Source organism: Bombina bombina, chromosome 4, assembly GCF_027579735.1.
Source record: "Bombina bombina isolate aBomBom1 chromosome 4, aBomBom1.pri, whole genome shotgun sequence".
Taxonomy (NCBI): Eukaryota; Metazoa; Chordata; class Amphibia; order Anura; family Bombinatoridae; genus Bombina; species Bombina bombina.
The window spans coordinates 865600118-865626240 of record NC_069502.1 but is presented as its reverse complement, the minus strand read 5'-3'; the positions used below and the strand labels follow the sequence as shown (position 1 = coordinate 865626240).

The following is a 26123-nucleotide window of genomic DNA, read 5'->3' as shown; positions in this document are numbered from 1 at the left end:
GAACATGGAAATCCTTTCTCTCCTGTATGACATATTATATGAGTAACCCATTTCCTTTGCTGGTATAAAAAAAAATCTACATTCAGGACTGTTACGGTATATCCCGGATACTGCGGGTTAATACCAGGTGAACGATGTCCTGAATATGGGATCAGCAACTCACAACCCAGCCAGTTCCCCCCCTCAAACATGAGACCAGGCTCCACATTGAAGGTTAAAACAGAATGCTTTTATTGAAGGCTATATGCCCAGTATTTATGCAGGTCTGACCCCAGATGGGGGGTTGAAAGAATACTGTACATTAGATAGAGGGAAAACGCCCTTTGACATGATACAATAGAATTACATTACTTAAGCAGATAACCAATTGAGTCCTTCTTATCACTTGGGCGTCTGCTCTCTGGATGTGATTAAACAATGTGAATGTTTATCACTAAACTTAATTACAGTACACAATAGCTGAGGCTAGCAACCTTGTCTTTAGAAAATAGCTTCTTAAAGCTGAACAAAGTTAACTCAGTACTGACAGAATATAAGAATAGTTATTAGCTATAAAGTCATTTATGCCCACTTGGCTTATAGAGTCACAATTGCTCCCACAAGGTGCACTCACACCCGGTACCCATCCTGTATTTATGGATACAGGGTGACATGGACATAAGACAGAATTATGAAAGTACATGGGGTGTCCAGCATATAAAATTCCACATTTCCATGCAGTCTCTGGGTATTCTTAAGCCCATGTACCTCCAGCCCAAAGAATGTTCCATAACAGGCCCTCCAATGCACAGTGACGAGATTGGTCTCGTCACAAGGACATAAAATGCTTTCTCTCCTGTACGCATTTTCTAATGTCTAATAAGATTTGTTTTCTCAGTAAAACACTTCCCAGATTCCTGTATGAATTGTCTGAATTATAAGTATATATAAGAATTATATTAGATTTTGAAATTAAATACTAGAGTACCGTCAAGATTAAAGTGATCTGTTTTCAAAAGTGAACAAGTTGCTTTTATTTCAAGCAGTTTAAGTTTGTTATTGTCATTTGCATATTACATACTTATATGCATCCCTAGTATTAGATATCATGTAGTTTAGAAGGAGTATACCAAGGGAGTAAAGAGTTATCTGTACTTGTACGAGTATATTCATTTGAAAATGGGTATGTGTTTTAATCCAGTGTGAGCAATATTAATTACACCATCATTATTTTGCAATACAAGATCATGCCACTAAAGTAAGAGCATACACACTTTATCTAACATTAAATACGGGTGATGCAAATTTATGAGTTTTTTCAACTTCAGTTCAGACCATATCTCTCTAAAAATCCAGATATTGAGATCCAAAATTTGGGTCAATGATTATATTATATTTAATGTTTTTATATATTTGCGGTATGGTAGCTGTTCACTATTTGAGTACCCATTAACTGTGAGGTTTTCAACTTTAACCTTCAACCTTTAATCTTTCCGTGACTAGCACTTAACTATCTATAAGGTTCTTTATGATTTTATTTGAGACTAAAAAACATTTAATTTCTCAATATACATAGAAGTATATATAACTACAATTTTGTTTAAATGCTGACATTGTTTATGTATTTTTAACATGTAACTGTATCTCTGTAAGTATGGTGTCCGTCTCCATGGAAACTGATGTATGGCTGGTGATTAGATGCAATCATCATATAAGGCAGAGTCAGTGTATGTGGGGTTATCCTATGCCTAAATGTTGCACGGCATGAAACGCGCAAGGACTCCTCTCCTTCGTCCATATTCTGTACATTGAGTGTTGGTTTTAACCTGTTCCATTAAAGACTGTTTGTTTTATCGCATTTGGATTCATGGAATGCTGCCTTTTTCTTCTTATGAATTGTCTGATGTCTAATAAGATCTGATTTCTCAGTAAAACACTTCACACATTCAGAACATGAAAATGCTTTCTCTCCTGTATGAATTTTCTGATGTGTAATAAAAGTTGATTTCCTAGTAAAACACTTCCCACATCCAGAACATGAAAATGCTTTGTCTCCTGTATGAATTTTCTGATGTGTAATAAGAGTTAATTTTAAAGCAAAACACTTCCCACATTCAGAACATGAAAATGCTTTCTCTCCTGTATGAATTTTGTCATGTCTAATAAGATTTGATTTCTGAATAAAACACTTCCCACATTCAGAACATGAAAATGCTTTCTCTCCTGTATGAATTTTCTGATGTGTAATAAGAGTTGATTTCTGAATAAAACACTTCCCACATTCAGAACATGAAAATGCTTTCTCTCCTGTATGAGTTTTCTTATGTCTGATAAGATTTAATTTCTGTGCAAAACACATCCCACATTTAGAGCATGAAAATGCTTTCTCTCCTGTATGAATTGTCTGATGTCTAATAAGATCTGCTTTCTTAATAAAACACTTCACACATTCAGAACATGAAAATGCTTTCTCTTCTGTATGACTTTTCTGATGTTTACTAAGGTTTGATTTCCAAACAAAACATTTCCCACATTCAGAACATGAATATGCTTTCTCTCCTGTATGGGTTTTCTGATGTTTAAGAGTTGATTTCTCAGTAAAACACTTCCTTTTCTCTCCTGTATGAATTTTCTTATGTCTAATAAGAATTGATTTCAGAATGAAACACTTCCCACATTCAGAACATGAAAATGCTTTCTCTCCTGTATGAATTTTCTTATGTCTAATAAGATTTGTTTTCTCAGTAAAACACTTCCCACATTCAGAACATGAAAATGCTTTCTCTCCTGTATGAATTTTCTGATGTGTAATAAAAGTTGATTTCCTAGTAAAACACTTCCCACATCCAGAACATGAAAATGCTTTCTCTCCTGTATGAATTTTCTGATGTGTAATAAGAGTTGATTTTAAAGCAAAACACTTCCCACATTCAGAACAAGAAAATGCTTTCTCTCCTGTATGAATTTTCTCATGTCTAATAAGATTTGATTTCAGAGTAAAACACTTCCCACATTCAGAACATGAAAATGCTTTCTCTCCTGTATGAATTTTCTGATGTGTATTAAGAGTTGATTTCTGAATAAAACACTTTCCACATTCAGAACATGAAAATGCTTTCTCGCCTGTATGAATTTTTTGATGTGTAATAAGAGTTGATTTCCTGGTAAAACACTCCCCACATTCAGAACATGAAAATGATTTCTCTCCTGTATGAATTTTCTGATGTTTAATAAGAGCTGATTTTTCAATAAAACACTTCCCACATTCAGAACAAGAAAATGCTTTCTCTCCTGTATGAATTTCCTGATGTCTATTAAGATGCGATTTCCTAGTAAAATAAATCCCAGATTCAGAAAATACATTTTCCATGTTGCTTCTTTGATTTTGAACAAGATTGAAACAACTATCTGTATGTTCACCATAGCTAGGACTACTGCACTTTGTAAATTCACCTGTTGATAAGAAATACAATGGGAATGTTAGTTATTAATTATATAATTATTATATTTTGAGGACATTTCAACTGTTATGAATGAATTTCTTCCACTAGAGTAAGGGGCAGGCTATGACCCCTACACTTTTCCCTAGCTTCATGCTAATGCTTAAGGGAGATTTACTAGACATTAAAGAATATTTTGTATTTATTTTACAGTAAACATTAAAAAAAATGATGTAACAAATATATTTTCAGAAGCTCTCAGATCTAAATATTGTACAGATGTAACAAAACACATACAAATCACTTATAAAAAATCTCTAATATTAGAAAAAAAATCAACTAAATGCTATATAGCAATTAAGAAATAAAACACCTTTCATGTACTATACCTTAATTTTACTAAATATGTTTAAAATATATTTTGTTTAACCTTAAATATCTACTTAAAGTGATGATAAACTCTCCCCTTTTTAAAAAACAAATCCTGAATGTTAATATTTGAGATTGAGTTTCATTCATCAATTGTAATGAAGATGCCCGATAAATTAATTTTTAATGTAGATATAACATTTCCAGCGCTCCGCCGCCCACTTCAAAAGTAAATTTTCTGTTAGCTAACAATTTATATTGTTGTCCAATCAGCGTTAGATACAACAAAAGTGGGGAGAACACTGGTTGGACAACAAACAATTGGACAGCGCGGGGTATTTGAATGTTATGTCTCTATTAAAATGTAAGTTACAGTTCATCTTCATTACAACTGATAAATTAAATTCCATCTAAAATATCACTATCATTCTGGATCTGAGTTTACCAGCAATTTAAATATCATTTATCACATATCTTTCACTATCTAGTGACATAGAATTAACTTAAATTACAAAATATAGGATTTCTTTTATCTATCGAAAACTTAAAATATGTTTATCTTGTTTATAAAATAGATTTATAGACAAATTCTGTTTACCAAATTTTAAGACGTCAAATATTTTATGTAATGTTAACTTCATAATGCAATATCAACTTTAAAAAGTATTACAATTTAGACCAACATTTAAAATGATTTTAAAAATGCCAGATTACAAATAGAGTACTAATTATAGCACAGGGTGCAATATCACTTGAACATGCTTAAATAAGTGCATAAATAGTTCAAGCCACAGTAAAACAGATTTTCCAGAGAAGGTTTAGCATAGCCAACACATCTTTAGCATGCCCTGTAATTTTAATGGAGATTGTGACCGTGATAAATATCGCTCATATTACAAGTTTAAAGTTATAAAATAGGGCTAGAAGAATTAACACGACCTGAGACCTGAAGTAAAGTCTAAGGGTTAAAATAAAAATTAAAACAAAAAAATATGTAAAATAAATTGTTACACTCATATATAAACATTTTAAATAAAAAATGGTTGAAAAAGGGTTTTAAAGGCTTTAAAATAGATGGTATATGACAATGACTGGGAAGGACTCAAAGTTGTGAAGGTATGTATGTATATGTCTTAATATGTGTGTGTGTATATATATATATATATATATATATATATGTGTATAAGTGTATATTTGTGTAAATATGTATGTGTGCACACACACACACACATATATATATATATAAACAAGGAATGAGTTTCACTTTCAAACTGGATTAGGTACACATCCTACATCACTGTAAAACTCACAGCTCTGAATACTCAAAGACAGCTGTGCAGCTCCCAGGCAGTTAACCCCTGACTATCTTGGGTGCAAAGCCTATAGGGAAAATGACAAAACAAAATACCAAACACAACACACAGAAAGTCTGGCACTCTCTTGCAGGCACACAAGATGATAAAAAGCAAAAATGTAAGAGTTAGTTGCAATGGCCAAATGGTTTAAGACCAGGACCATATCAAATGTTCCCTACCTACAGCCACACAATGCTGCTTTCAATAAAACAAACTGAGAACCATACAGGCCTTATGCCATTTCCTTCTGGGTGTTGTATTGATTCTTTTGTTTTGTAATTTTGATTATTTATGCATTTATTTATTTATTCTATACTAACAGGTTTGTTATTATTTCATTGTTCCCAAAAAAACAAGATATATATATATATAAATAGCTGAGTAAAAATATTAGGCCACCACCAGCTTTGTTGTTCTAGCAAAGTTTTAATAACCATTCATATGTATTTTTGGTCTCTTTATTAAAATACAAACAAAAATACAGGAAATATGTACACTATATATATATATATATGGTGGTAAATCGCCATAGAACAGGCTAACAATGGTATTGAGCTGGTTGTTCGTTCCTGTGAGTGCATTTCTCTCTGTGTGTATTTAGTCTCCCTATGGGAAAAAGGGGAAACCAGACGTGGACTCCTTGCTCAGTGTGCTTAGAGGAATACTGCTACACCTCACTGACGAGGCCCAATGAAGGCCGAAACGATCGTCTGGGGTTGCTTATTTCCTTGTTCAGAGAGGAATTGCCTGGTATTTCGGCGCTGGACTGACCGTAATAGGCGGGATCAGACTGATATACTACAGGAAAGTTCTACTCTGTGAAAAGCATTGCTGGGCTAAAAGAAGTTGCACCCAGGTGGTAAATCGCCATAGAACAGGCTAACAATGGTATTGAGCTGGTTGTTCGTTCCTGTGAGTGCATTTCTCTCTGTGTGTATTTAGTCTCCCTATGGGAAAAAGGGGAAAACAGACGTGGACTCCTTGCTCAGTGTGCTTAGAGGAATACTGCTACACCTCACTGACGAGGCCCAATGAAGGCTGAAACGATCGTCTGGGGTTGCTTTGTTCCTTGTTCAGAGAGGAATTGCCTGGTATTTCGGCGCTGGACTGACCGTAATAGGCGGGATCAGACTGATATACTACAGGAAAGTTCTACTCTGTGAAAAGCATTGCTGGGCTAAAAGAAGTTGCACCCAGGTGGTAAATCGCCATAGAACAGGCTAACAATGGTATTGAGCTGGTTGTTCGTTCCTGTGAGTGCATTTCTCTCTGTGTATATATATATATATATATATATATATATATATATATATATATATATATATATATATATATATATAAACAAGGAATGAGTTTCACTTTCAAACTGGATTAGGTACACATCCTACATCACTGTAAAACTCACAGCTCTGAATACTCAAAGACAGCTGTGCAGCTCCCAGGCAGTTAACCCCTGACTATCTTGGGTGCAAAGCCTATAGGGAAAATGACAAAACAAAATACCAAACACAACACACAGAAAGTCTGGCACTCTCTTGCAGGCACACAAGATGATAAAAAGCAAAAATGTAAGAGTTAGTTGCAATGGCCAAATGGTTTAAGACCAGGACCATATCAAATGTTCCCTACCTACAGCCACACAATGCTGCTTTCAATAAAACAAACTGAGAACCATACAGGCCTTATGCCATTTCCTTCTGGGTGTTGTATTGATTCTTTTGTTTTGTAATTTTGATTATTTATGCATTTATTTATTTATTTATTTATTCTATACTAATAGGTTTGTTATTATTTCATTGTTCCCAAAAAAACAAGATATATATATATATATATATATATATATATATATATATATATATATATATATATATATATATATATATATATATATATATATATATATATATATATATATATATATATATATATATAAATAGCTGAGTAAAAATATTAGGCATATATATATATAACAATTTTCTGAACAAAATTATTTCTTCAGGCAAGTCAGTATTTAGTGTGACCTCCCTTGGAACTAAGCAAATCTTGATCTCTTTTGGGGAGAGTGTCCTGATATTTTCTGAAGTAATCTTCTGGTATATTATACCAGGCTTCTTTCAGCACTTCCCAGAGTTCTTTAGATTTAGGTTGTCTTTGATTTCTTTCTCTGTCTAGGTGATCCCATACTGCCTCTATAATATTCAGGTCTGGACTATGTGGAGGCCAATCCATGACTGTCAGTGTTTTATCATCTGTTTTTCTATCTAAATATTATTTCACTGCATTAGCAGTATGCTTGGGGTCGTTATCATGCTGACAAATAAAACCCTTCCCAATCAGGTGTTTTCCAGAATGAATAGCATGATGAATTAAAAACCTCTGTACTTTCAGCATTCATGATCCCATCAATTCAGACAATAACGCCAACACCACTGGCAGAAATGCAGCCCCAAATCAGGACAGACCCTCCATCATGTGTTACTGAAGGGCGCAAACACTCATTCCATCTCTTTCCAACTCTTCTTCTCACATACAAACTTGGATTAGTCACTCCATAATACTCTTTTCCATCGATCTTCATTCCAAGATTTAATGTTAGCAATTACATTATTTAGGATTCCATTTAGGTTTAAGAGAGCCAGGTTCCTGCTATTGCTCAAGTGTAAGGGGAGGTCATACTAAATACTTGCCATTTTAGCCTATAGAAGCTGTTTTTTCTGACTTTGGTTTCTGTTTTTTTTTTTTAATACTGCATATAAATATCCTGTATTTTCTGGTTGTATTCTAATAAAGAGACTGAAAGATAATTATATATGGTCATTATATCAATGCTCAAACAACAAATCTAATGGTGGCCTAAGATTTTTGCACAGTACTGTGTGTGTGTGTGTGTGTGTGTGTGTGTATGTGTATATATATATATATATATATATATATACACACACACAGTATCTCACAAAAGTAAGTACACCCCTCACATTTTGTAAATATTTTATTATAGCTTTTCATTTGACAACACTGAAGAAATTACACGTTGAACAATGTAAAGTAGTGATGGTACAGCCTGTATAACAGTGTCAATTTGCTGTCCCTTCAAAATAACTCAACACAGCCATTAATGTTTAAACTTTTGGCAACAAAAGTGAGTACAACCCTAAGTGGAAATGTCCAAATTGGGCCCAAAGTGTCAATATTTTGTTTGGCCACCATTATTTCCCAGCACTGCCTTAACCCTCTTTGGCATGGAGTTCACCAGAGCTGCACAGGTTGCCACTGGAGTCCTCTTCCACTCGTCCATGACGACATCATGGAGCTGGTGGATGTTAGATACCTTGCTCTCCCTCACCTTCCGTTTGAGGATGCCCCACAGATGTTCAATAGGGTTTAGGTTTGGAGACATGCTTCGCCAGTCCATCACCTTTACCCTCAGCTTCTTTAGCAAGGCAGTTGTCGCCTTGGAGGTGTGTTTGGGGTCATTATCATGTTGGAATACTGCCCTGTGGCCCAGTCTCCAAAGGGAGGGAATCATGCTCTGCTTCAGTATGTCACAGTACAAGTTCGCATTCATGGTTCCCTCCAGTGACGTGCTGTCATAGGAGGCAGGTGAGGCAGCGCCTCACCTGTCCTATGTGTGTATTGTACATTTGTAATGTATTATGTTTAGGCTGAGCTGAGCACTGCCTGCAAATTAGCGATCTCTATCCATATCCATGTTACGCAATAAAGGAGAGGCTGTGAGCCGTGCAGCTGCCCTCCCATTGCGCAACATGGATATCTTGCAAATGACGTGTATGAGCCGCGAGAGCTAGCCCCACCTAGTGGAGCTGCTTAAGCTCCTCACGGCCCATACGCTTCCTAAGGAGGCGGCTGTTCAAATAGCCTCAGGAGCCAATCAGGGGTGGGTCTCAGTTAGTGACATCACTCTCTTGTGGCGCCTCAGCCTGTAGGAGGCTTGTGTTATTCTGGCGCGAAGAGTACTGAACTGAAGAAAACAGAGCTGCTGAGAAAGGACTTGAGACGGTGTGACCTGTGCTGCTGCCCTGGAGTCTGGACGACTTTGTTGAACTTTGAAATTGAATGTCACTGACAATGTCTGGTGTAGAACTACGGTAAGTAGTGTAATAATAATATTTTTTCCCCCTATTTGAATCGTAAGCCTGCTTAGGAGTCTGCTCCAGCCAGTGTTTATCATCTACATCCAAATAATAAATAGATGATCTGATCTTATATGCAGATGCGTGGGTATTACTATATTCTTTCTCTTCTGAATTGTGTCTGCTTTTATTTATTGCAGGTAAAGGAAAAGTTTTGTGACAAAACTTTTCCTTTACCTGCAATAAATAAAAGCAGACACAATTCAGAAGAGAGAATATAGTAATTCCCACACATCTGCATATAAGATCAGATCATCTATTTATTATTTGGGTGCAGATGAACACAACACTGCAGCAGACTCCTGACCGGCTGGCTTACAATTTCAAAGAGGTCATTACTTGTTTTAGGGGGAGGAGGAGGGAAGTAATGGGTGACTGCTAAAGTCAGGGAACCTGCACCATATACAGGAATAAACATAACAGCTGAGAAAATTGTACTAGTCAAAGAAACTGACCCGCAATACATTTGCACACAGGGAGAAACGTTATGTATATGCTGTCTGTGACGTGACTCTATTACCAAACCACACTATAGCCAGGCTAGGCATATGCACAGAGGAACACTGAGCCAATCTATTAGTCATAAAGATTAACTTTAGAATGATTAAGATAGTTATTTTTTTGTTGTGGCATTTAATGTAATTTTAGTGCTGTGGTGTAGGTGACATGCTACTGTTATAACTCACACATCTGATACTACTGCCTAGACGAGAGGTGTGTGAGAGCAAGCTGCGGTAAATAAATAACTTTGATGCGCTGGGCTTGCTTTTACAGACAACACACAACTTTCAAGCTTCTAATTAATGGCTGCAGCCTTGTCATTGAGGAAAAAATATAACATCCAGATCATTAACCCCTTGGCTGCAAGAGATGGCTGCAGTGTATTTCAATGCAGTGAAGTAGCCCCTTTTGGCAGACATGGGGTTAAATTGTGCTCTAAAAGTTATGTTTTCCTAAGAGCTCTGTGTAGAGGTGAGGAGGTTATGTGGATAGGCTGGTATTTATTGATTTACAACCCTTAGAAATGATGTCTGTCTGCACTAGTCAGTGAAGCTCCAATGTATTTTAAAGGGACACTCAGGTTTTATTAAATTTTCATTATTCAGATACAGCATGTAATTTTAAACAACTTTCCAATTTACTTCCATTAAAAATAATGTGAACTGGGAGCACCAGAGTGGAGGGAGGTTATAGGAAGAAACAGAATTTATGTTTACCTGATAAATTTCTTTCTCCAACGGTGTGTCCGGTCCACGGCGTCATCCTTACTTGTGGGATATTCTCTTCCCCAACAGGAAATGGCAAAGAGCCCAGCAAAGCTGGTCACATGATCCCTCCTAGGCTCCGCCTACCCCAGTCATTCGACCGACGTTAAGGAGGAATAATAGCATAGGAGAAACCATATGGTACCGTGGTGACTGTAGTTAAAGAAAATAAATTATCAGACCTGATTAAAAAACCAGGGCGGGCCGTGGACCGGACACACCGTTGGAGAAAGAAATTTATCAGGTAAACATAAATTCTGTTTTCTCCAACATAGGTGTGTCCGGTCCACGGCGTCATCCTTACTTGTGGGAACCAATACCAAAGCTTTAGGACACGGATGAAGGGAGGGAGCAAATCAGGTCACCTAAATGGAAGGCACCACGGCTTGCAAAACCTTTCTCCCAAAAATAGCCTCAGAAGAAGCAAAAGTATCAAACTTGTAAAATTTGGTAAAAGTGTGCAGTGAAGACCAAGTCGCTGCCCTACATATCTGATCAACAGAAGCCTCGTTCTTGAAGGCCCATGTGGAAGCCACAGCCCTAGTGGAATGAGCTGTGATTCTTTCGGGAGGCTGCCGTCCGGCAGTCTCGTAAGCCAATCTGATGATGCTTTTAATCCAAAAAGAGAGAGAGGTAGAAGTTGCTTTTTGACCTCTCCTTTTACCTGAATAAACAACAAACAAGGAAGATGTTTGTCTAAAATCCTTTGTAGCATCTAAATAGAATTTTAGAGCGCGAACAACATCCAAATTGTGCAACAAGCGTTCCTTCTTTGAAACTGGTTTCGGACACAGAGAAGGTACGATAATCTCCTGGTTAATGTTTTTGTTAGAAACAACTTTTGGAAGAAAACCAGGTTTAGTACGTAAAACCACCTTATCTGCATGGAACACCAGATAAGGAGGAGAACACTGCAGAGCAGATAATTCTGAAACTCTTCTAGCAGAAGAAATTGCAACTAAAAACAAAACTTTCCAAGATAATAACTTAATATCAACGGAATGTAAGGGTTCAAACGGAACCCCCTGAAGAACTGAAAGAACTAAATTGAGACTCCAAGGAGGAGTCAAAGGTTTGTAAACAGGCTTGATTCTAACCAGAGCCTGAACAAAGGCTTGAACATCTGGCACAGCTGCCAGTTTTTTGTGAAGTAACACCGACAAGGCAGAAATCTGTCCCTTCAGGGAACTTGCCGATAATCCTTTTTCCAATCCTTCTTGAAGGAAGGATAGAATCCTAGGAATCTTAACCTTGTCCCAAGGGAATCCTTTAGATTCACACCAACAGATAAATTTTTTCCAAATTTTGTGGTAAATCTTTCTAGTTACAGGCTTTCTGGCCTGAACAAGAGTATCGATAACAGAATCTGAGAAACCTCGCTTCGATAAAATCAAGCGTTCAATCTCCAAGCAGTCAGCTGGAGTGAAACCAGATTCGGATGTTCGAACGGACCCTGAACAAGAAGGTCTCGTCTCAAAGGTAGCTTCCAAGGTGGAGCCGATGACATATTCACCAGATCTGCATACCAAGTCCTGCGTGGCCACGCAGGAGCTATCAAGATCACCGACGCCCTCTCCTGATTGATCCTGGCTACCAGCCTGGGGATGAGAGGAAACGGCGGGAACACATAAGCTAGTTTGAAGGTCCAAGGTGCTACTAGTGCATCCACTAGAGCCGCCTTGGGATCCCTGGATCTGGACCCGTAGCAAGGAACTTTGAAGTTCTGACGAGAGGCCATCAGATCCATGTCTGGAATGCCCCACAGCTGAGTGACTTGGGCAAAGATTTCCGGATGGAGTTCCCACTCCCCCGGATGCAATGTCTGACGACTCAGAAAATCCGCTTCCCAATTTTCCACTCCCGGGATGTGGATAGCAGACAGGTGGCAGGAGTGAGACTCCGCCCATAGAATGATCTTGGTCACTTCTTCCATCGCTAGGGAACTCCTTGTTCCCCCCTGATGGTTGATGTACGCAACAGTCGTCATGTTGTCTGATTGAAACCGTATAAACTTGGTCCTCGCTAGCTGAGGCCAAGCCTTGAGAGCATTGAATATCGCTCTCAGTTCCAGAATATTTATCGGTAGAAGAGATTCTTCCCGAGACCAAAGACCCTGAGCTTTCAGGGATCCCCAGACCGCGCCCCAGCCCATCAGACTGGCGTCGGTCGTGACAATGACCCACTCTGGTCTGCGGAATGTCATCCCTCGTGACAGGTTGTCCAGGGACAACCACCAACGGAGTGAGTCTCTGGTCCTCTGATTTACTTGTATCTTTGGAGATAAGTCTGTATAGTCCCCATTCCACTGACTGAGCATGCACAGTTGTAATGGTCTTAGATGAATGCGCGCAAAAGGAACTATGTCCATTGCCGCTACCATCAACCCGATCACTTCCATGCACTGAGCTACGGAAGGAAGAGGAACGGAATGAAGAATTCGACAAGAGTCCAGAAGTTTTGTCTTTCTGGCCTCTGTTAGAAAAATCCTCATTTCTGAGGAGTCTATAATTGTTCCCAAGAAGGGAACCCTTGTTGACGGGGATAGAGAACTCTTTTCCACGTTCACTTTCCAGCCGTGAGATCTGAGAAAGGCCAGGACGATGTCCGTGTGAGCCTTTGCTCGAGGGAGGGACGACGCTTGAATCAGAATGTCGTCCAGGTAAGGTACTACTGCAATGCCCCTTGGTCTTAGCACCGCTAGAAGGGACCCTAGTACCTTTGTGAAAATCCTTGGAGCAGTGGCTAATCCGAAAGGAAGCGCCACGAACTGGTAATGTTTGTCTAGGAATGCAAACCTTAGGAACCGATGATGTTCCTTGTGGATAGGAATATGAAGATACGCATCCTTTAAATCCACCGTGGACATGAATTGACCTTCCTGGATGGAAGGAAGGATAGTTCGAATGGTTTCCATCTTGAACGATGGGACCTTGAGAAATTTGTTTAAGATCTTGAGATCTAGGATTGGTCTGAACGTTCCCTCTTTTTTGGGAACTATGAACAGATTGGAGTAGAACCCCATCCCTTGTTCTCTCAATGGAACAGGATGAATCACTCCCATTTTTAACAGGTCTTCTACACAATGTAAGAACGCCTGTCTTTTTATGTGGTCTGAAGACAACTGAGACCTGTGGAACCTCCCCCTTGGGGGAAGTCCCTTGAATTCCAGAAGATAACCCTGGGAGACTATTTCTAGCGCCCAAGGATCCAGAACATCTCTTGCCCAAGCCTGAGCGAAGAGAGAGAGTCTGCCCCCCACCAGATCCGGTCCCGGATCGGGGGCCAATATTTCATGCTGTCTTGGTAGCAGTGGCAGGTTTCTTGGCCTGCTTTCCCTTGTTCCAGCCTTGCATTGGTCTCCAAGCTGGCTTGGCCTGAGAAGTATTACCCTCTTGCTTAGAGGACGTAGCACCTTGGGCTGGTCCGTTTTTACGAAAGGGACGAAAATTAGGTCTATTTTTTGCCTTGAAAGGCCGATCCTGAGGAAGGGCATGGCCCTTACCCCCAGTGATATCAGAGATAATCTCTTTCAAGTCAGGACCAAACAGCGTTTTCCCCTTGAAAGGAATGTTTAGTAGCTTGTTCTTGGAAGATGCATCAGCCGACCAAGATTTCAACCAAAGCGCTCTGCGCGCCACAATAGCAAACCCAGAATTCTTAGCCGCTAACTTAGCCAATTGCAAAGAGGCGTCTAGAGTGAAAGAATTAGCCAATTTGAGAGCATTGACTCTGTCCATAATCTCCTCATAAGGAGGAGAGTCACTATCGAGCACCTTAATCAGTTCATCAAACCAGAAATATGCGGCTGTAGTGACAGGGACAATGCATGAAATGGGTTGTAGAAGGTAACCCTGCTGAACAAACATCTTTTTAAGCAAACCTTCTAATTTTTTATCCATAGGATCTTTGAAAGCACAACTATCCTCTATGGGAATAGTGGTGCGTTTGTTTAAAGTAGAAACCGCTCCCTCGACCTTGGGGACTGACTGCCATAAGTCCTTTCTGGGGTCGACCATAGGAAACAATTTTTTAAATATGGGGGGAGGGACGAAAGGAATACCGGGCCTTTCCCATTCTTTATTAACAATGTCCGCCACCCGCTTGGGTATAGGAAAAGCTTCTGGGAGCCCCGGCACCTCTAGGAACTTGTCCATTTTACATAGTTTCTCTGGGATGACCAAATTTTCACAATCATCCAGAGTGGATAATACCTCCTTAAGCAAAATGCGGAGATGTTCCAATTTAAATTTAAAAGTAATCACATCAGATTCAGCCTGCTGAGAAATGTTCCCTAAATCAGTAATTTCTCCCTCAGACAAAACCTCCCTGGCCCCCTCAGATTGGGTTAGGGGCCCTTCAGAGATATTAATATCAGCGTCGTCATGCTCTTCAGTAACTAAAACAGAGCATCCACGCTTACGCTGACAAGGGTTCATTTTGGCTAAAATGTTTTTGACAGAATTATCCATTACAGCCGTTAATTGTTGCATAGTAAGGAGTATTGGCGCGCTAGATGTACTAGGGGCCTCCTGAGTGGGCAAGACTCGTGTAGACGAAGGAGGGAATGATGCAGTACCATGCTTACTCCCCTCACTTGAGGAATCATCTTGGGCATCATTGTCATTATCACATAAATCACATTTATTTAAATGAATAGGAATTCTGGCTTCCCCACATTCAGAACACAGTCTATCTGGTAGTTCAGACATGTTAAACAGGCATAAACTTGATAAGAAAGTACAAAAAACGCTTTGAAATAAAACCGTTACTGTCACTTTAAATTTTAAACTGAACACACTTTATTACTGCAATTGCTAAACACTAAAAAACTCTAAGCCATCTCCGTGGAGATGTTGCCTGTACAACGGCAAAGAGAATGACTGGGGTAGGCGGAGCCTAGGAGGGATCATGTGACCAGCTTTGCTGGGCTCTTTGCCATTTCCTGTTGGGGAAGAGAATATCCCACAAGTAAGGATGACGCCGTGGACCGGACACACCTATGTTGGAGAAATTAGAAATATGTATGCGATGTGTGAAACTGCTGCACATCTTCAAGACACAGTAGAATCTTTTAATAAGATTTGTTTCTATTGGATGCTAAATGAAAAGAAGCTTATTTAGCTAGGGCAAACATGTACGGGGTAAAGAAGGAGAATAGACTCTATAGGAGGGGGTATACAAGGCTGGAGAACACGCTCAGTGGACACTTACTTAATAATCAGAAATATATTATAAGTTAGATACTAGACAATTATTCAAAAAAGGCGCACAGCGGAATGGTTTATTGGTTATATATATTTGTTTTATATGTTATCTACTGTCTAATTGTTGAAAATGGAACAATTAAAACTAGACTCTTGCCCTTGTGAGGGCCTTTATCTGAAATACACAAGATGACTTTGTTAAAAGACTTATTTATATGGAAAGACTGTAAAACTCGAACTCATGTATCATGCTTGATACACTGTTTTCCAATTGTAATTATATGTGTATTGAGAAGATTGTTCAATAAAAAAATATTTCAATCTAAAAATAATGTGCACAGTATTTTATATTTACACTTTTTTTGAGTCACCAGCTCCTACTGAGCATGTGCAAGAACTCAGACTATACGTATATGCATTTGTGATTGTCTGATTACTATCACATGGTACAGGGGGAGTGGAAATATACATAACTTTGAAATGTGTTAAAAAAAGAATCTACTACTCATTTGAAATTCAGAGTAAATGCTATTGTATTGTCTTGTTATCTTGCATTTGTTGATTATGCAAATCTGCTGTGTTTACTGGTCCTTTAACATTCCTAACAAATGTAGTGATACATAAGGGTCTAGTTTTCTTTTAAATTAATTGCTGAATAAATGTTTAAGTATACAAATTATGTTAAAATGCAGCATGTTGTGTAATAAAGGTGTGATGTGCAATATAGCTGTGCTTGTATTATAAGGCATTATATTTGAGAGTTTGGTTTATATTTGCATTTAAAGGGAGTTTTGGTTGTTACAGCTGAATTTGTAGAAATGTTGATTGCTGTAAGCCAGCTTTTAATTTTCATTATAATATGCCTTTTTTAGTATAACGTGAAACACTGGATTATAATATGTATTCCAGGGGGGCAAAACATGTCCTTTATGTCAAATACAATTATTTAATCATTCTTATCTAAGCTGAATTTATTAAGCTACATCCACACATTTTTAAACAGCTAGGATTGTAAATTCAGGGAAACTAGAGGCTTTGAGGTTTGGGGGTAGTAGTGATATTACAATATAAAATTTGGTTTACTAATAAAGGTAGCTATAAAGCACCAAGTAACAGAGGTTGAATGGTAAAAAAATAGTTGTGTGCACTGTGTGTATGCTAGTGTTTAGTGTGTGTTTTGTGTGGTGTGTGCACATGTATGTTTGTGTGTATGTGTAGTGCATGTATGTATGTGCTTTTTGTGTATGCATATGTGTGGTGTGTGTAGTGTCAGTGTATGTGTGGTTTGTGTATGTGTTTGTGGAGATGTAGAGTGCATGTGGTGTGTGTGTGTGTGTTTGTGTGCGTGTGTAGAATTTGTGTGGTGTGTGTCTTTGCCTGTATATGTAAGTGTCTATGCCTATGTAGGTAATTAACACATTTCAGATGAGCTGGTGCTTTAGTACAGTTTTTCTCAACCACGGTCCTCAAGTACCCCCAACAGGGCAGGTTTTCATTATAGCTGAACCGGTGCACAGGTGAAGTAATCAGCTGATCAGTAACACCATGGTTACTAATTTGCTCTCACCCATCAGTTGATTATTTCACCTGTGCACTGGTTCAGCTATAATTAAAACCTGCCCTGTTAGGGGTACCGCAGTATATGTATTTTTCTGGCGTATCATATCTAGTGCCTCACCAGCCTCTAACTTCACTGCACGTCACTGGTTCCCTCAGTGAACTGTAGCTCCCCAGTGCCGGACCCAGACCATGACTCTCCCACCACCATGCTTGACTGTAGGCAAGACACACTTGTCTTTGTACTCCTCACCTGGTTGCCACCACACACGCTTGACACCATCTGAACCAAATAAGTTTATCTTGGTCTCATCAGACCAAAAAACATGGTGCCAGTAATCCATGTCCTTAGTCTGCTTGTCTTCAGCAAACTGTTTGCAGTCTTTCTTGTGCATCATCTTTAGAAGAGGCTTCCTTCTGGGACGACAGCCATGCAAACCAATTTGATGCCGTGTGCGGCTTATGGTCTGAGCACTGACAGGCTGACCCCCCACCTTTTCAACCTCTGCAGCAATGCTGACAGCACTTATACGTCTATTTCCCAAAGACAACCTCTGCGTGCATTTAACTTCTTTGGTTCAACCACGGTGAGGCCTGTTCTGAGTGGAACCTGTCTGAGTGGAAACCGCTGTATGGTTTTGACCACTATACTGCAGGGTCTTGGCAATCTTCTTATAGCCTATGCCATCTTTAGGCCACTTAGCTTTATGTAGAGCAACAATTCTTTTTTTCATATCCTCAGAGAGTTCTCTGCCATGAGGTGCCATGTTAAACTTCCAGTGACCCGTATGAAAGTGTGTGAGAGCGATAACACCAAATTTAACACATCTGCTCCCCATTCACACCTGAGACCTTGTAACACTAATGAGTCACACTGGGAAGGAAAAATGGCTAATTGAGCCCAATTTGGACATTTCCACTTAGGGGTGTAGTCACTTTTGTTTCTAACGGTTTAGACATTAATGGCTATGTGTTGAGTTTTTTGAGGGGACAGCAAATTCACACTGTTATACAGGCTGTACACTCACTACTTTACATTGTAGCAAAGTGTGATTTCTTCAGTGTTGTCACATGAAAAGATATACAAAAATATTTACAAAAATGTGAGGGGTGTACTCACTTTTGTGAGATACTGTACATATTTTCCCCCTTTAATGTGAACAAACTCCAAGACCTTTTCTCCTTATTAGACTAAATATAAACGACTGTCTTTTTCTGTATGGAGTACTGCAGAGGTGACATATTTATTGAAAACAAAGAGGCAAAACAAAAATGTAGAAGCCAGTAAGTTCCTTGAACTTCTGAAAAAAAGTAGTTAAAGGAACAGTAAAAACCTTGAGATTTTACATAAAATGTTTAATACTGTGTAATGAAACAACCATTCAATATATTTTATAATTTATTTTGCCCTCTTTTCATTTAATTTACCCATGAAAATTGTGAATTTTCAAATTCTCACAACTTGAAAAACACCATCCTGACTTATCAAGGCTAATCCTGCTACACATATTTCTTATTGGATTTACTGATTGCAGCTGAAAAATAATGCACTTTATATTATAAGTATGGCAGTGACTTGCCTTGTTGTCTATAGACTAAAACCCAAATTAGCTGCTTCAAATAAGGTAATTTAGTAAAAAAAAAAAGTATGTTCATTTGTTTTAAAAAGGTTTAGGTTTGGCTGATAGAAAATGCAAAGAGCACATTAATCTGTTTACCAATCTCAGAAAAATGTGTAGAATTTAAAATGTAACATTAAAACAAGAATGTGAGTGATAAAAATAAACAGTAAAACCATACTATGCATACTTGCCTATGGATAAGCAGGACCAAGTAAGCACAAAAAACAAATGTTCTAAATAACAAGGTACGGGGCGGCGGAGCCAGACGCCAAAGCGATAGGGCGCACAGAAACAAAGCTCCTGCAAAAATATTTTAATTATATGGCTTTTTCATGCAATATAAATATCTTACTTTTGGAATTTTATCTACTACAGAGGAGAGAATTAATCTGTGAAGCTTTACTCCGATCTTTATAGTACCAGCTAAACAAACATTGACTTTTTTATGAGGCCACGAGGAGGTCTAGCCTAGAGATCTGCATATACACCGTGGAGCTTTCAGTGAGATCTAAGGAACCTGCAAACTGGGCTACTACTTTGTGAATAAGGCACTGATCACAGTCAACGGAGATACAACTGAGCTTCAGCCCAGTATCCCCTGGAGTCAGCTTCCGGTATTCAAAATGGAGCGTCATATCCTACTACAGGAAATCGGTCATGCGCTGCAACAACATCAAGAGGATTTTATAGCTCAGATTGAGGCCGCATTTCATCTACCTATCACCTATACTCCTGCCGCGCTCTCTGGAGACAACGCTACTAACGAGCCTTGTGACGGCACTGGTTTACCATTCTGTAAAACATCAGATCTCCAAACACAGAGACGCATTACCTTATTGACGAAGGTCTGTCATCATTCGGCAGCCATTGCTGGCCTATCTTAAGACGCTGCAACAGGCTTGGACTATGCCAGCATATATCTAACAACGGAGAGGTCTCTGGCTTCACAGAGGCAGTTTGAGGAGGAAAAGAACCAGGTATTATATGGAAACTTCCTAGAGCTCCGCAGCAATATACATCCATTTGCCTACCTTGGTGATCCAAGAAAGCAGGCCCGATTCCCCATAGTTTTCCCGCTTGCTTGGGCAGGCATACCCTTGAAGATTGCCTTATTCTGCCTTAGCCTTTTTTGCACATTACCAACTATGCAGTATGATTTGCATGGAGACAACTGGCACCACAGATATTCACCAAACTTGGCACAACATAGCTTTAAAATAGGCATTGGCTAAACTTTTCACCGGACTGCACTTCTCCAATTTGTTTGCTTGGCAGCAGACTAACTGTGTGGTTGTCTTTGGCAATTAATGCCACGACTTTTCTTTTTGTGCTAGTTTAGTTGACATATTTCCTTATAGTTAAAACCTGTTAATTTTATGCATATCTTTTAAGGCCAAAATGTTCTTGATTATATAATCTGAGCTTAACTTTATATTCTATCGTAGGTTATGACATACAGACCTAGGGGCTAGTGTTTGAACTGTGGGTGTTTGAAGATGTTTTACCTCACCTCTCAATCTCAGCTAAATATGTTGAGTCATATGAAAGTATTCAGATCCAAGGGTTTAGTTTTCCATACTCTCCTCTTCTGTGGTAGTGGATATATATATTATTGTTATGATCTTCCTGTTCCTGGGGGTTGGGCCCACACCTGGGAGACACAGAAAAGTGATTTTCAACTGTTTATTTAGCTACCCTTGCACTTATTTGCTTATACTTTATCCTAAATTTGTATAGCCTACTTAATACCTTATTCCCCAGTGCCAACTGAGGACTCATGAGGTTGTTGGATGTTACTTTTATTCAGGTCAACCCGTTCCCCTACTAGTAAGTATCCTAGCCAACACATGTCTAGACGTCAGTGTTAAGTACACTGTACTTTTCTCACCTTACAATTAAAACCTAGAGTTGAGAAGGTTGGCTTTTCATGTTACCTTAAATGGTTAAATGGGATGTGGTAGAACGAATGCAGGTCCTTATGTTAACAAACACTAGGAGAGCTCTCAGATTTTGTCTGAAATAACTATACTGTGGCCATGAGCTAATCCTAACTACAGGGTCCTCTACCATTTGTAAAAAAAAAAAAAAAAAAAAAAAGCAGCCTTCCATAGTTAAGTGGACTTTTCACTGTAGAGGTTTTATTCGAGCGCCTGCATTACATTTGTACTTATAAATACAGCCTATATAAATATAAAAAGAGGTTCACTAGTGGATAACTTCATATGATTTTCTATTACTGTACACATACCTCCTACATTCTGACCACTTTCTTTGAGCTCCAAACCAGACCTACGTCTGGATATGCATCTTGCCTAGAAGATTGAGTAATTTATTGGTGTACAGCACAATTTTTCAGTTATCCACTTTATACCATACTAATGTATCTAGCATATGTCTTGTCTTATGTTTTGTGCCTTAATATAACATGACTGCTTACCGCCTACAAATTTGTAACATCATTATCTGATGTCATATGTTTTTTGTATAGTCTGTTAAACTTCAATAAAAATTTACATAAAAATAAATAAATAAATAACAAGGTACTTTGATGAAGAATTTGGTTATAACATAATTACATGTGCACAACTGTTTCATAAACATGAGTTCTGTAGTTGTTACTGATTATTATCCCTTTAAAAACATTGTTGCAATCCATACTCACAGCACTGATTAAAACAATGTTTGTAATATACATAAGTAATGAAGAGTATAATGAACTGATCTCACAATAGTTAGTTAACCCTCTGGTTAATCAATTAGATTAGGAATCCAAACAAGGATTTGGGGCTTTAAGCCCAGTGGTGAATTACACACTATTATATCAAATTATTTATGATTAAAAAGAAACACTTTATTTAACAAATATGCAACACACACAAACATTTAAAATTACTGCTGTGACTCCTAGAACATAGGGGGTATTTCACATTCACTATTATTATGGTAGTCTAGAAGTCAGCTGCTAAATTAAAACAGGACTGCGTGAGCTATAAGAGATTGTGTTACTATCAGCATATAGGAATACATATACTGTACATGCAGGCTTATTCATATGGAATACAGACAAACAGTCTATGCGCTCAAAGGCGACCTCCTTCCTGCGTACCACTGTGATTGAACCCAGTCGGCCGATTTCTAACTGTATCCCTAGAGTTTATCCACATAGATTCTTACTAATGTTCAATAAAAGTATCAAACTGACCATTCGTTATTTTTCAACATATCATGTAATCAATTTAAGCAATATTTTTAGCAGCCGTTATGTAATCACACTCGGTTAGCTGGCTTTTCAGTCTTCAACTAACCTCATAAGATTTAGCAAGCTATAGATTGCTACTATCGTATAATATTATATCAATTGTATCAGTTTGAAAGTTCAATTCAGTGTCTCATTCCACATCAGCGTCTCTCATAGCCCCGCCCACCGACGCGTTTCGTCACTGGTGCGTGACTTCGTCCCCCACCGCAATAACTAATAAAGTGTGTTAACCCCTATATCCGCCATCAAACCCACACCTCAACTAATAAAAGTATTAACCCCTAAACTGACAACTCCCCCCACACCGCAATAAGCCTAATTAAACTATTAACCGCTATATCCGCCATCAAACCCACACCACAAGTAATAACTCAGTTATTAACCCCTAAATCCGCCAACCCCAACATCGCAAACTACCTATTAAAACTATTAACCCTTAATCCATCATTAACCCACAACGCAATAAACCTATTCAAGTATTAACCCCTAAACCGCCATAGCCCACAACGCAATAAACCTAACTCCTAACCTAACCCCCCTAACCTAACACCCCCTAAATGAACCCAAATTACCTTATTAACCAAATACTAAAGTTACTATTAAATAAAAAAAAACTAACACTACTTTAAAAATACAAATAAACTAAGTATAAATTAAAGGGACAGTCAAATCAAAATTCTGGAGTAGACTGTCCCTTTAAGCTACAATTACAGAAAATAAAAAAAATCTAAGATTACAGAAAATAATAAAGAAAATTAAAAAAATTTACAAAAATTATACCTTATCCCTATGAAAATAAAAAAGCCCCCCCCAAAATAAAAACACCCCCTAATCTTATAAACTACCAGTAGCCCTTAAAAGGGCTTTTTGCAGGGCATTGCCCCAAGATAATCAGCTCTTTTTCCAAAAAATACACAACCCCCCCAACAGTAAAACCCCCCACCCACCAAACCCCCCCAAATAAAATAACCTAACACTAAAAACCCTAAACTACCCATTGCCCTGAAAAGGGCATTTGTTGGGCATTGCCCTTAAAAGGGCATTCAGCTCTTTTACTGCCCACCCTATCTAAATAAAATAAACCCCCCCAAAAAAAAACTTAAAAAACCTAAATCTAATCCCCAAGTGGTCCTCACCTGTCCTGAAGTCCGGCGGAGAAGGTCCTGTTCCAGGCGGTGAAGTCTTCTTCCAAGCGAAGTCTTCTTTCTTCTTCCAGGAACCAGCCAGGTATGGAGCGGAGGGCAGAGTTGAAGAACGATGACTGCGGAGCTGAAGAGCGGCGATCCTGGAACTGAAGACCGGCGAAGACCGGCGAGCCAGGAAGTAAAGACTGGTGACCGCGGAGCCATGGAGTGTGGAGGATCCTCTTCATACGATCTCCGCCGTACTGAAATCCTATTGGCTGTTCAAATCAGCCAATAGGATAAGAGCTACTGAAATTCTATTAATTGAATTTCAGTAGCTCTTATCCTATTGGCTGATTTGAACAGCCAATAGGATTTCAGTAGCTCGTATCCGATTGGCTGATTTGAATTTGGAGACTCAAATCAGCCAATAGGAATTCAAGGGACGCCATTTTTAATCGCGTACCTTGAATTCCTATTCAGTGTACGGCGGAGATCGTATGAAGAGAATCCTCCACACTCCATGGCTCCACGGTTATTTTATTTGGGGGGGTTTTGTGGGTGGGGGGTTTAACTGTTAGGGAGTAGGGTTTGCGTATTTTTTGGAAAAAGAGCGAATTATCTTGGGGCAATGCCCTGCAAAAAGCCCTTTTAAGGGCTACTGGTAGTTTATTAGATTAGGGGGTGTTTTCATTTTGGGGGGCTTTTTTATTTTCATAGGGATAGGGTATAATTTTTTTTCTGTAATCTTAGATTTTTTTATTTTCTGTAATTGTATCTTAAAGGGACAGTCTACTCCAGAATTTCGATTAGACTGTCCCTTTAATTTATACTTAGTTTATTTGTATTTTTAAAGTAGTGTTAGTTTTTTTAATTTAATAGTAACTTTAGTATTTGGTTAATTAGGTAATTTGGGTTCATTTAGGGGGTTTTGGGTTGGGGGGGTTAGGTTTATTGCGTTGTGGGCTATGGCGGTTTAGGGGTTAATACTTTGATAGGCTTATTGCGTTGTGGGCTATGGCGGTTTAGGGGTTAATACTTTGATAGGTAGTTTGCGTTGTGGGTTAACGGCAGATTAAGGGTTAATAGTTTTAATAGGTAGTTTGCGATGTGGGGTTGGCGGATTTAGGGGTTAATAATTTAGTTATTACTTGCAGTGTGGGTTTGATGGCGGATATAGGGATTAATAGTTTAATTAGGCTTATTGCATTGTGGGGGGTTGTCGGTCTAGGGGTTTATACATTTATTATTAGTAGTGAGAGGGGGGATTGCAGATATAGGGGTTTTTACGTGTCAGGCTTATTTCTGGGAGGCGTGTTAGACTTTTACAGGAGATTAGTAATTTTCTTTACTTTTCTTAGGCACCGGCAGTTTCTAAAGTGCCGTAAGTCACTGGCGACTCCAGAAATTTGTACTTACGCTTATTTCTGGACATCGCTAGTTTATCAGACTTACGGCACTTTATGAGCTGCCAGCAGGGTTTATGTAAAAATGTGCAAGGTGAAGTTACGGGTGGCACGGGTTGCAGCACTTGCGCTGAAGCCTGCGCCGTATATGTAATCACGCCCCATTACGTTATAGTCCTCGAGTCAGTGTAGCAAGTTTTAAACACAAAAGTCATTTTATCCCATACAAATGAGGGAAAACTTGATATATTTCAACAAAACCACTGAATCAAGGCTGATCCAACTGGATCACAAGATTAGAGAAAACGTCATTACTCTGATGGGGGAGATAACTTATCAATTGAGAAAAAAATGTGCCCTTCTAAAGGTTGAAAGGAAACACGAATATTGTTATAGGCCAATCAGATAAAAGTTGAAACGTGGTCATTTTTAATAGACGGATTTATATTGCTGAAGCCTATTAACTGGTGTATACTGTGTTATCAGACAATCCTTCAAAAGACTACTTGGAGATCTTACACACCATTTTGGATTCCTCATTAGATAATGATAGTATTACAGATGATATGATAGAACATCTGATTCCCAAGACCCCAGCTACTGCTATTTTTCATTATTTTCTGCTATTGCTGGTATGGGGTCTTTAAATTAACCATTATCTTAACCTTGTTGATACATTTTACAGAATTTAGCTACTTACCTAGCTATGTACAGAACACTACTGCTTTTATCAATGATTTACAAAACATCAAATTGAGATATATACAGGCAGATTTCCTTGGATGTAGCATCTGTGTATACCACTATTGCACGCGAGAAGGGACATGAGGCATTGCAAAATGTGCTAATTATGGCACTGATACAACTATCTTTTTTATTACAAGCAGGGTGGATAAAAAGCAACGATTTTTTTGAAAACAAAAAAAACATAGCTTTTTCCTTTCATTCTATTAGCTGGTTTTAATTTGAAGATTCAAATCAGCCAATCGGAATGCAAGGGGTACCTCACATTCATTATTCAGTGTGCAGCTGGAGGCCGTATGAAGAGGAGCTCCCTGTTGAAGATCGCAAGAGGAGGACTGATGTCGCCGCTGTGATCACCAGGATGAAGAAAATAGACTACTGTCTGGAAGAAGATGGACCGCCACCTGGATGAAGATGTAATGCCACTTGGATTAAGATGGACCACCGCCTGAAAGACGATAGACCTCCGCCTGGATGAAGAAGCTGAAGCACCACCATCATCAGCGAGTACCTTTATGGGGTTAGTGTTAGGGGTTCTTTTTTTTTATATAGATTTTTTTTTTTTAATTGGGCAGCAAAAAAGCTGAATGCCCTTTGAAGTGCAATGCCCATCCAAATGCTATTTTCAGGGCAATGGGTAATTTAGTT

General features: G+C 38.6%; 1 protein-coding gene across 2 annotated transcripts in view; it reads right to left on the bottom strand.

The window, feature by feature from the left end:
* Positions 1–207: 207 nt before the first annotated feature.
* The window catches only part of LOC128657340 (oocyte zinc finger protein XlCOF7.1-like), a 111409-nt gene continuing 85493 nt past the window's right edge, over positions 208–26123 (bottom strand). Inside the window, exons 2-3 of one of the 2 annotated variants that reach the window (XM_053711656.1) lie at positions 20453–20593; positions 208–3432 (exon numbers count right to left, since the gene is read on the bottom strand). In XM_053711656.1, coding sequence (XP_053567631.1) covers positions 1814–3349 — 1536 coding nt within the window. In that variant the 5' untranslated portion in view covers positions 3350–3432; positions 20453–20593 and the 3' untranslated portion in view covers positions 208–1813. The remainder of the gene's footprint in view (positions 3433–20452; positions 20594–26123) is intronic. The other variant, XM_053711654.1, reaches the window with a different exon arrangement.